Source organism: Triturus cristatus, chromosome 11 (genome assembly GCF_964204655.1).
Source record: "Triturus cristatus chromosome 11, aTriCri1.1, whole genome shotgun sequence".
NCBI lineage: Eukaryota > Metazoa > Chordata > Amphibia > Caudata > Salamandridae > Triturus > Triturus cristatus.
The window spans coordinates 1,150,166,529-1,150,179,414 of record NC_140594.1 but is presented as its reverse complement, the minus strand read 5'-3'; the positions used below and the strand labels follow the sequence as shown (position 1 = coordinate 1,150,179,414).

Sequence of the window (12,886 nt, the reverse complement as noted above, 5' to 3'; positions counted from 1 at the left end):
CAGTGGGCCTTGAAGACCCAGTGAACATAGCACCATAGATATCTCCTCGTCCTGATATAGGAGGGAACTGCAAAAGACCTGCAGCGGTGGCTCACGGACCATGGTAGGGTCAACGGCAGAATTCTCTTTCTTCCCCACCCAGAGCTCACAGTGGTGACAGATGCATCACTTCTGGGTTGTGGCAGCCACCTAGGAGAGGTGAAGATCAGAGGTCTCTGGTCTCCGTTGGAGTATCAGCTCCACATCAAACTGTTGGAACTGAGAGTAATCTGATTGGCATTGAAAGTCGTCCAAAGAAAGACTAGTTCAGGTGTTCACGGACAATACCACCGCCATGTGGTAGTGCAACAAGCAGGGTGGGGTCATGGACCCTATGTCGCAAGCTACATGTGTTTGGACATGGCTGGAATGTCAGAACAGTTTCCTGCTGGTTCGACATCTGGTTTACTCTCTGAACGGCAGAGCAGATGAACTCAGCTGTTGATGCCTAGAGGATCACGAATGGCGTCTGCATTTGGATGTAGTGCAAGGTATCTTCCAAGAGTGGGGAGAACTTTGCTTAGATATATTCGCCACCCTGAGAATGCACAATAGCAGCACTTATGAGCACTGGAGTTTCCAAAGCGGCTCGCACTCGGAGACTCATTTTGTCTCAAGTAGAGCTCAGGACTTCTATACACCTTCCCTCTGATATCACTCCTGTCCAGAGTTCTCAAGATCAAGAACAACCAATCCCAAGTCATCCTTGGGGGCCCTGGACTGAGCAAGGAGAGTCAGGCTGCCCATTCATTGAGGGTGTTTGATCTCTCTCCTGAGGTGTGCAATGTCATCTTGCAGCCTGGCGGCCTTCCACTAAAACTGTGTACGCCTACCAATGGGACACGTTTGTGGCTTGGTGTACTTCTAAATCAGGTGATCATCCATGTGTATCCTTGCCTGAAGTTATGCTGTTTGTTTTATCCTTTGCCTGGCAAGGCTTTGCTGTGGGCACACTTAAAGGCTATCTGTCTGCCATTTCCACCTTTCTACGGCTGCTGGACTAACCTTCCCTGTTTAAGGCACCTGTTGTGACTAGGTTTCTGAAAGGTTCGACACCCTTAATTCTTAATTATGCCCCAATGGGACTTGAATTTAGTTCTTACCTTCCTCATGTGTTCCCCTTTTGCGCTGATGCACAGTTGCCCTCTACAGCTCCTAACTCTCAAAACTCTCAAAACCTGCCACTTTTCCATGTCTGGCAGAACATCACCTTGTCTACCTTTTATCCACCCCCTCATCCTACTAAGGAGAGACTCTACGGCCTGGATCCAAAAACAGTGTTGTTCTTCTACTTTGACCATAGCAAAGATTTCCAGGTTGACGATCAACTCTTTGTTGCTTTTATGGGGGCAAGGATAGTGAAGGCAATTTAGATGAGAACAATCTCTTAATGGATCACCCACCACTTTAAGATTTCCTACGCAATGGTCAAGACGTGGCCCCCTGAGGGCTTAAGATCTTATTCACCAGAGCTAAAGCTGCAACCACTGCATTAGCTAGAGGCGTCCCAGTCCTGGAAATCTGTAGTCTGTTACGTTGTCATCATTGCACACGTTTGCCAAACATTACTGCCTTGACGAGATGGGCATTTGCTTGTTTGGTCCACCAGGACTTCTTAGTCTACAACAATCCGCAGACCCACCTTTTGGGAAATATATTGCATTGGTATTTATTCTAAGGTAAAGAATCTGCAGTTAGTAGCCTCTATCAGATGAACAAGTTACTTAACTTCAGTAATTTTTATCTGGTAGAGACTCTAGCTGCATATTCCTCTTTGATACTCCCCGTTCTGGTCACTGACTTCTCTAAATTAAGAGATCCTTTAGGACCTCCCTTTTGGCACAATACTCATTCCTCCTCAGCTTGGCTCCGTGCTTCTGGTGAGGAAAACAGTCAAGAACTAAGGTCAGAGTGCTGGCGTGGCGCCTATATAGGCACTGCTCACATCACTTCCGGTGCAGTTGATGCCACATGGGGTCGACTGACGTCACCTACCGGTGCTCAAGGGGATTGCTAAAAAATGTCCATATCCAGTAGAATTCATGGGGAATATTTTAAGGTAAGGAATCTGCGGCTAGATAGAATGTCTAACAGATCAGGCATTACCAAAGGTGAGTAACTTGTTCTTCATTGCATCTAATTTCAGATGCTTCCTAGTCGTGATGGAGATGTGGGGTTTATGTAACATAGTCGAGTTGGTGGTAAATTATAGCAAAAATTCACACTTTTGATTTTGTTGTTGTCAAGATAGCAGTTTTGTTATAGTAGCACTTCATGGTGGTGGACCTTGGTGTAGTAACATAAAACCTCTTTGAAGTTTCATTATCAGCCTAAGAAAGATTTTTATTAGTGTACTCTTGAATTGTTACTTTTACAGCATTGGGTCTTTCATAGATTTACATGCTAGACTAATCCCTTCTTTGAGCTAGGAGCCCTACAATAGATATAGAGAGCAGTGCAATATTAGACACAACCTGGAAGTCTTTTTTAATGGTTATTGCAGAACAAAACAATCAGGCAATTACAATGGATGAGTTATTTTTATGTAACAGTCTAAAGACAGGATACCAACAATCATATGCATCATAATACAAATAGTAACAGTGTCAATGCAGAAGAATTATGTTGTTTCATTTCTAAACATATTCCAACGAAAATGAAAATGGGACTGGGTGTCAAGAGTTTTGGACTGCTTAAGTTTGTAGCTGATAGACAGTAGACACCACTAATTACTTTTTAGAAAGAGGGAATTATTTGTAAGAGTGATACAGTAGGGCATATATGTCTTAGCCATTTTATCCACACTGAATGGGAACCCTTAGTGTAATCCTTCCAATTACTAAGGATGATTTTACATCCTAGTGTGAGTATAAGATCTAATTGATATTTATCCTCCTCTTTTCCTATATTTGAGATGCAAGGGACAAAAACTTTGGTTGAGAAATCTTTCGGTGTGTTTATCTGCTGTACTAATTCAATAAAAGTGTACATTTGAGACCAATAGGTCTTTAAAAGAGTGCAATTAAAAAAACATGTGGGGAAGATCTCCAGGGAAAGGTACAATTCCAGCAGATGGAACTATCTCTGAGAATTATTTTATGTAAGAATTTGGAAATCCAGAAGGATCTGTGGAGTATCATGAATTTGGATTGCACAAGTATGGGAGTAAATTTGTGTTTAAATGGTGCAGACCAGATATTCTTCCATCCAGTAAAGTGGTGTTGTTGCGGACAGTCTCTTTCTATTTGGTCTGGAGGTGGTGAAATAGTTTAGAATTATTAGGTTTAAGAGATTTCTTTACTTCTGATGGATACATCTACCTGCGTATTTCTCACTTTTTGAATATCCCAACGTGTCAGCATTCCACGGAAACTTTTCTTTACATCTCTCCCATTTCGATGAGGACATCATAATGCCACTGCTCCGCATGCGACTCTGTTTGATGTCTTCAGAGACATAAGATCTCTTTGGTGTGCTGATGCTGGTTCCATTTTTTCCATACCTTAGACCTCCATATTGTAGAATATTTCTCCCTTTTACTCAAGTGCAACGTTGTTGCAAGTGAAGATGTCTCCTACGAGAAAGTTAGGATTCAAGCAGTGCAGGGATTACGATGGACAAATGTTGATTACGCATCCGCACCACAATTGCCTTTGGTGCCTGAGTTCTGATCATGATGTTGAGGCCCATTCATCATGTCAAAAGATAAACCAGAAGGCCTTGAAGGAACAGGAGGCAAGGCTCTTTATTGCAAGGGCAAAGAAGGGCAAGAGAGGTTGTCAAAGCTCCTGACTTTGGTCAGAGTCGCCGTCGCCCCACTCTCTTAAGTTTTCCATAAATAAGCACAAGAAAAAGCAAATTCATGGCTCTCGACGTCGCTCTTCAAGAAATGTCCATGTCCCCCGCTCCGAGGTCTCATTGGGAAAGAGGTGAGATCTCTCCAACTCCATCTTCGGTGATGGGTATGGCGTCGCCCTCGACTCCAAGGGCTGTGACTCCTCCTGGTCTCCCTGAGCCAAAGCCAGGTTTGGATCTGTTTGTTCCGCAGCCTCTGCCTGTGCTTCCCATACAAGAGGAGTATCTGGGTATCTGGCTCCAGGGTGGGATTCGCCGACCTTATTAAATGCTATGTTTAGATTTTTTGTAAGAGCTGCGACTCAATCTGATGAAACTCTTGGTCCCACAGGTACTCTCTCTTATTGCTTAGGAGGCTTTCCGGCACACTAGCAGCAGGCTCCTTTTATGCCGATGATCCGGTGAATTGGCCTCTGTCGGCGCCAAGACAGACAGCACCATTGCCAGTGGAAGGATTGAGGTAGGAGTCTTCTGCACCAAATGACCCCCCTTCGGCTCCGTCTGGATCTGAACCGGAGTGTTGCCATTATTCAGTTCCACTGCCTTCTGAGCAGCCGCTGGCGTTGTTACCAATGACATCGATGCCGGTATTGGTGCCACCGGTGCCTGTACCAAAGATAAGATCTAGAAGAGAGACTCAGAGTCTTTTGGAGGGGAGGTCAGAATTTGGAAGAAGGTGAAATTGCGGCCTTGGATCCTAATTTTGAAGGGCCACATGTGGCAGGTGGTGTGGATACCTCTCCAGAATGGGAGTTGTTATCTCCAAAGGGTATTACATCACCTGAGATTAGAAAGGCAGCTGAAATGTTACCACTACCATCTACTGAGTCGAAGTCCAAAGTATTGAGGAAAGTACTTCATTCTTCTACATCTTCATCTGAGCCCTTATTTCCATTTAATGAGGCTCTACCTGAACATATTCTTGAGATATGGCAGAAGCTTATGTCTTTGGCTATAGTTTCAGGGTTGATTGCTAGAAATTACAAGCCTGCTCTAAGGGGTCTCCTTTTTGTCTACACACTCCACGCCTGACAGTTTTGGGATGCAGGCTTCTTGTTCTACAAGACTGACACAAAGCTCTTTTCCAACAACCCCGGCTGATAGAGAGTCTAAAAGAGTGGAGCAGTGTGCTAAGAAAGTTTTCTCCTCTTGCAGTATGGCCCTGAAATCCACCAATGATACTCGTCTGTTACTGCGCTATATTCATGCCTTAATAGAGTCAGCAACGGATGCAGTAGTAAATCCATTTATGCCTGTGCCGACTTTTTTAGTGAATTCCAGACAGCCAATAAAAGGAGGCATTTTAAGTGTATGGCCTCTTGTTTTTGGTGGTTTAAACTTTGAATTCTTCAAACTATTGTTAAAATTCGAGGAAACACAAAATTCTTCTTTCTAAAAGTCATTCCTTTTCTCTATTTTTTCAGAAAATGGTACTTTGATCTGGAGTCCAATCAGCATGGATCCTATTACACTTCAGATAGTTGCCACGAGCTCCAACAACCTTTCTGCCCTTTTCCAGCCAATCTTCACTCTCTGCAGTTGTGCACTCAAAGATCAGTGTAACAACAGAGTCACCGAGCAGATCAATGGCTCTTTGCTTCATGTGAGTATGGCTCCTGACCCACCGCTCTTTCAACTCAAGTGTTCAGTGAGCATCCCCTGCTCTCATTGGTGAAGTCATGGAATATAAAAGGAAATATTTAAATGTACTGTTTGACTGATCACAGCGTGAACATGCAGGGATTACATATCTACTATTTTCAGATGAAAAACTGTTTAGGGGCCTAAAGATTATTGAAAAAATAAATTTCTATTTAGATCTTAAATGATGACAGAGACCTCGAGCACTGAGGTACATGTTATATAGTTTGCATTAGAAATGTGCTAAAGGATGTCTGTTTAAGAAACAAATACAGTTGTGTGAAAAATTTGGCGGTAATGCCCTGCAGGAGTTAATATCCTGCACAAGTAATAATATTACCACTCAGTAATACCTTCTTAAGATTTAGCCTGTTAACACGACCAGTGCAGAATCACCATTTCAGAAATCCTGTACCCAGAACTACTGGTACCACAGAGTATAGTAAATCCGAGGTCCAACATTACCAGCCTTTCTGAGATTTCACCTCAGGGATGAAGATTTACAGGGAGAATCAGTGTTTGTAAACGATTTCAATATCTTTTTCCCCCCCACACACATTTCACCAGATTTTTCATGGAGAAATGTGCACATGGATGAAACTCTAAGATGCAGTGTTCTAACAAAAGTGAGAATCCTGTTTAAACTGAATCTAGATTTCACAAAGGGCCCCATGAATCAAACTAAAAACCGGTTACAAACGGGCAGATTCTCAGAATCTGCCCCTTTGCGACCGGTATTTTTGCATTTTGGATGCAAAAATCCCAAATGCAAAAATTGCAAATTGCAATTGCATTTAAGGAATCTCAAAGTGTGATTCCTTAAATGCAATACTAGAAGCAATTTAAAATAGTTATTTCGCTATCAGGGGTCGCAAATTACCGAAAAATAAAACAGGTCAGTAATTTGCAAAAACTTTGAAAAATGCACTAAAGTGCATTTTTCAAAGTTACATGTTACACACACACATGCCCTCGGGCATGCATGTGCGCAACATGGCTGCACATTCCAATTTCAGGGGTGCAACAGGGTGTCCTTTTGGAACCCTTGCACCCTTGAAATTGCATGCGCAATTTTCGAGTACCTAATGAGTACTCGCAAATTGCACATGTAATTCTCATTCATTCTTATGGGCCTGTAGGCCCATAGGAATTTATGGAAAGGCATTCCTTAATTGCGACTCGCAATTTGCGAGTCACAATTAAGGAATGTTTAGGAATCGCTATTTTTTTAGGAGTTCCTACATGCATAGGCTTCTGCAATTCCTTAATTGCGATTCCTCAATAATCGCAATAAAGGAATCGTAAAAGCCTTCCTTGATGCATGTGCCAGTAAATCCTGTAATCAAAGATTATGCGTCTGCGCACACAAATTGGATACTATGTGTTTTAACATTACTGAACTTTTTTCACATCAATTTTTATTTATTAGCATCAACCCTTTGCTAATGCACAGCATCCAGACCATTTGCATGATGTTGCATGGAATTACCACATCTATCTGAATTTACAGTCGTGCTGAGTAACTTTTTAGGTATGGATTCTCTAAAGATTCTGTTTCTAAAACACACTCATGCTAAAGCCTCCTTTCCAACAGGTTTCGGCATGTGTGTGTAAAAATAATTACTCTGGTGCTTACTGTGATGTCCCGCCTGACCCCTGCGTGCAAGGATGCTTCACTGGGGTGAACTGCACTGTCTGCGGCTCTTGCCCTACAGGTCTGACCGGCGATGGAGTAGATTGTGAAGGTAAGAATCACTCAGGTCCTAGGCTATAGCCCTAAGATACATTTAAACGTATTTAATTCACCTTTACATGTTTCATAAAGTGTTCTTACTGCCACAGGATGCAAAAGAAAATGGGAAGAGACTGGGGAGAAAGTAATTCAGGGGTGAATGCTTGGAGGAAGTGGCGGAGCTTCATCTATTTCTGGATTGATCTGGGGTTATTTTCTTTGGGAGATGGGGTGAGATGAACTCCATAGTGATAAGTCTTATTTTTGAAGAGATGTTACCCCAAACTTCTGTTTTGATGAGGGCAGTGCGAGGCAGCCTTGGAAGGCTGATTTTAGGCATCTGATTGGGCAATATGGAAGCATCATTTGTATAATTTGGAATTGGAGTCTGGTGCACAACTGTTCGGTGCCTTCTCTACCACGCGGTTTTAAAGTCCTTTGTTAAACAGACAGCATATGTCATCGAGTGTTGTGACCAGAATGCTACCAATCAAATATGAAGCGGGTGTGAAAATGATGGGCTCTTTGTAGCTTGTATAATATTTTGGCTTTAAGGTCTCTTAAATGGCCTTACAGGTGTTACTACTTGATAAGGTGGTTGCAAAGATTAGTGGAATATGATCTGTAGTTTGAAAAAGATGTAGACTCCAATGAAGTTGGCAAAGGCGAAAACAAAATCTGCAATGGAATTGACCAAAGACTAGTTAACTTCGCTCAACAGGGAAGGTCAGAAGGTTAACATTATCTTTGTTTTCCATGACCATTGATGTGGATCTCACATTTGTTACCTTAAAATAGAACCCATTGTCCATCGTTCATTAATACATATTTTATAGGCATGCCTGTAATTCACATTTCTGCTCTGGTTCTTTACAGATTCCTAGGCATATTTGTGTTCAGTGAATTGGATTATGATATCAAACCACAAAATGATGCAAATAATGTTTGAGTTAACCTCCACCACTAGTGATCCCTCAGGAGTATTCCAGTCTCAAGTTTTCACACACTATGCCACTCTATGAGAAGACATATTTTTAAAAAAGGGGACAGGTCTCAGCCTGCCATCTACGGCCCAATTAGCTTGATGATTGCGTCCAAATGGTCTTCTGTCGTTCGCTCTTAACTAAAATCCAAACCTGGATGTATGAGAAGAACATCCTCTCTCCACTATAGGCGGGCTTTCGATGGAAGACTAGTACTATTGATCAGGCCTTTCGCCTTCTCTTGCTATATTGGAAGGTGGTTGTGTTGGGCAAAGGCAGCTTATATCTTGCCTTTATCGATCTCAAAACCGCTTTCGACCTAGTCCCGAGAGATCGACTTTGGCAAACCCTCATGAATATGGAAATGCCCCTCGAAATCTTAGAACCTCTTGTTAGGCTGCATGGCGATCATTTTGCACGTGTGAGGTGGGGTAACCAGGGGCAACTTACCGACCCAATCAAGATACGGCGTGGGGTACGCCAAGGGTGTGTCCTAGCCCCTACCCTTTTTTCCCCTCTATGTCAACCAGATTGTCAACCTTTTATGTTCAACTCCGGCTGATGCCCCTTCATTGGAGAAACACAAAATAGCTACTTTGCTGTTCGCTGATGATACTCTTTTGGTATCCAAAAGGCCATCTGTAATGCGAGGGGCTTGGTTATCAACACTACTAAAACCAAGTTGATGATAATGAACCCTCGTAAAACTTTTAAATGAAACTTGGTCTTAGATAATGTTCCATTAGAGAGGGTTAGTACCTTTGAGTATCTGGGTATAACGTTGTCTGATAGCATGATTTGGAATAATTATCTGAACAAGGCGTCCCTAAAATTCTCTCAGCTATCAGGGGCCTTGCGGCGCGAGATCAGCTTATCATATACTAAGCCCGTAGCCCCAGCCATTAAACTTTATAGCTCAAAGGTTGTGAGTAGGATGCTCTATGGGGCAGAACTATGGGGTTTAGTGGATGCAAGGAAATTAACAATAGTGGAAAATAAGTTTCTTAGGAGTCTTGTATCCCTGCCTCAAAGTACCTCCCTCCTTCCTTTGAAATTGGACCTGGGAGTTAGGTCAATACACGATCAAGCGAGTTTGCGCCCCTTGCTTTTTTGGTATAGGTTGGTCATTACTGCCGACCTGGCCGCTTATGTTGCTGCTTTTAATGAAGTTTCTGCTTTAGACCGGAACAAAGAAATTGTGTGGATAAAATATGTTAATACCTTCCGGGCAGCAATCGGTCTCCCAAATGAGTCTGTTAGCTCCCCACCACTGTATTCAAAGGACCTAATAAAGCACCAATATTGGTTATGTGTAGAGCAGACCACCGACTCGAGGATTCGCCATGGTAGTCTAACTGATATTTCTTTAGATATAAAATCCTCTAAACATCTTGAGAAATTTTTTGCTACCATTAAAGTGCCTGGGGACAGGAAACTGTATACGCAGTTTAGGTATGGCTGTTTAACTATTAATGCTTTTACCAATCTTTGGCTAAACAAAAACAGCCAGCCTAAGGGATGCCCGTCTTGCTCAGATCCAAACGAAACTGTGGGCCATGTTTTTTTTTTTGCATGCCCCGCATATGCTAGATCAAGAAGGAATTGGTTGGGTCCATTATGTAGACAGTTGGGGACTTGTAGCCACCTCAAAGCCTTACGGATCTTAAGATCAGATACGAGACCATCCTTTGTATGCGCTGTTGCAAAATTTCTTGGCCAGTTCTGGGCCATCAGGCAAAGTCTACTGTCTACTCTTCCTTGTGCTATGGTCTAGCTGCAGTAACAATTCTATGACTGAGGGTGTTTTAATTTTCTGGATCCTGTTTTTAATTTTCCTTTTAAAAGTCTTTTTAACTAATTTTACAATTTTTTATTCAAATTTATAAAGGCAAAAGGGTCTCTATTAAAAGTTTCAGAGTGATAACTGTGGAGATTGTTAGATACTAATGCACTTGCACTTTACTCTTGTCTTACATATTCTTAGTTGGTTCTGATTGAGATAACATACTGTATATAATGTTTCTCTGTGATCTTCTTTGTGTCTACAAATTACATTATGAGATACTTGACTTTTAGAACCTGGTGTATTAATTATTCTTGGTTGTAATAACTGTATCCTGGGTTCCACTGTCAAGGAAGAATTTGTGTGTATCTTTTATGGTTTTACAACCGAAATTAAGATTTAAACTGTGAAAACTGTGTGAAGACCCACCTTATGCAGATCAGTCTTGGTCCTGCTGCTCAAGAACTATTAGGACAGGTTAGTGTCCAGACAGAAGAATAAACAGCCCAACGCTTATTGATACAACTAGGCATTTTACACAATGTGATTAAATGCTGAAGTACATATAGACTACTTTTAATCGGTTTCTTGTCACGAACCTCAGCATAAATTGGTTTTAGAGCGATGGTCCTCCTGGATTTATCTGCGGCCTTCAACATTATAGACCACAGCGTTCATTCCCACACTCGCAAAGACCAGGTCCAGGAGGTCAATTTGGAAGAATTCTGATTTTTAGGGGATGACGAGCAATTGTGAGTAAGAAGGAGGAACAGGGCATTCATTTACCAAGCTGGTGTTCAAACCGCTTAAATGTCTGGCTTTTAAAATCATGACAAATTAGCTGATATTGAAGGACAAGGGCTATTCCTATATCATCTTTAAAACATATTTTAAAGCCCATAAGAAGGATATCTGAACTGGGGCCTTGGTGTCAGAAAATCTTGTTTTGTTGAGTGCACATATCTGAGAAGAAAGGTCAGAAATAGTGTTAGACATGCATTTAGCATATTTGACAGCATATCTGAATTTAAAGGACTCCATTAGTGTGGAAGGAGCGACAGACTGTGGTGTCAGAGAGGAAATGGCAAGACCAGCAGCTGTCTTAGATCATCACAGGCCGATAGAATGCGTAGTTCTGTCCAAAACCCAAGACGAAAACCTGCCTGGCACATGATGAGAAAACAAATTAGCTTCAGTGAGTTGCTATTATTGGGAAAAGGACACTTTCTCCAACAGTTGTATCATAAAAGGCAACAGAGAGTTGGTTTCAAAGGTGTTTGGATCGTGTAGATTGAGGGATGCCTTTTATTGGGAGTGGTGTCACTACCCCTGCTTTCCAGGCGCTGGGGAAAAATCCCAGTATTAAGGAACTGCTTTTTGCAGATTGGAGGCAGTGACTATGATTTTGGCTGGTCAACTAAAGTGCTTGATGGAGAGAAGCTGCAATTGCCACCCTTATTCTTACAGTTAGGCTTTTTTTCAAAATATAATTACATGTTGCATTATTTATAGATGATACCTTTTAGCTGTTTCTGGTTATGAACCTCAACATTACCCTTCAGTCTGATGCTATTTGATACTAACCTACCTACTAATCGGTTTTGTCCACAGATGCTGATGAGTGTTCAGTGGTAAGTTCATGTTCATTGAATGCCACCTGCATCAACACAGTTGGAAGCTACATTTGCACCTGCAAATCCGGATTCATCGGTGAGCATGCCATTCTGACTTGTTTGACCCTCCCCACCTGAGGGACTCAGGTGGGGAGGGTCAGTGACAGAGAAGGTATTCATGGCAAAGATACATGAAAGAAAACATGGGTAGAGATTTTTAACATTTATAGACAGTTATTTATTGCAATTGTCATCATAGAGTCTTGTTCACTAAGAACAAGTTTACACGTACTACCCCACCTTCCTATTGGTTCCCAGTGCTACTTATAGTCATCATGTCCTGACTTGTCTACCATAATTCCTTCTAAACTATGCTACGTTCCAAAGTGCTAAACAATTTTCAATGCTTCCAAACTATACCCAGCCCTTGGAGTAAAGAAGTCCGACCATATCATTCTTTCAAGGAAAGTTGTGAAATGAATCCCCTTTGCAAAACTCCCTGGCTGTTGAAATATACTGCCCCTCAAAATTGATGTGTAATAATTTTTTGACAAAGTTAGTTTTGCAATATCTCCCATAAAATCTGAATTTTGCTGGATATCTTTTTTAAACCCCCACCCCCTGGGCTAAAGTGTTGATAAATTAGAATTTTTAAAAATAAAAACGTACAAAAATTGACAAAACCAAAGTTAAACCATTTGCACACCCTGGTTACAATTTGTTACATTGAAAATTGAAATTTTATATTCTCAGTGAGAAGTCCTTGCCCAAGTGGTTTTCCGTTGCACCTAATCATTCCCCCAGCATTTTTACACCTCGAGCCAGGGATCTTGGTTATGAACGAGTTATAGAGACTGTTTACCTTGTAAATGATGTAACTCACTACCCGCTCACTCTTTTGAGCAAATCATCAGGAGTAGCACTCACATTTTGATTTAACGCCTCAGCTGACCGTACCTGTGTCACATAACAGGTGTATTTGTTGGAATTTCTGAGCACCCTTTCAAGTCATGATCTGGCTCTCAAGTAAACTCCATTCACTGTGTGTCACCCACAGTGGCTTAGTATGGGTGGACTGAGAGCCAGAGAGTGACAGCTGGCACAGATCAGAGGTGGCGGGGCGGGGGGGATGGGTAAATAAAAAATGAAATTTCACTTACCTCCTCGCCACGTCCTTCTTGTCACGTCTCTCCTCCTCGTTTGGCGCTCAGACTGGGAATGGGAGGCTGTGCATGTTCCT

General features: G+C 42.0%; 1 protein-coding gene across 1 annotated transcript in view; it reads left to right on the top strand.

The window, feature by feature from the left end:
• The window catches only part of LOC146788619 (uncharacterized), a 1,185,638-nt gene that overhangs the window by 1,030,630 nt on the left and 142,122 nt on the right, over nucleotides 1-12,886 (top strand). The window contains exons 56-58 of the mRNA XM_085635786.1: nucleotides 5,319-5,497; nucleotides 7,130-7,280; nucleotides 11,645-11,743. Of these exons, the coding sequence (XP_085491912.1) occupies nucleotides 5,319-5,497; nucleotides 7,130-7,280; nucleotides 11,645-11,743 (429 nt within the window). The remainder of the gene's footprint in view (nucleotides 1-5,318; nucleotides 5,498-7,129; nucleotides 7,281-11,644; nucleotides 11,744-12,886) is intronic.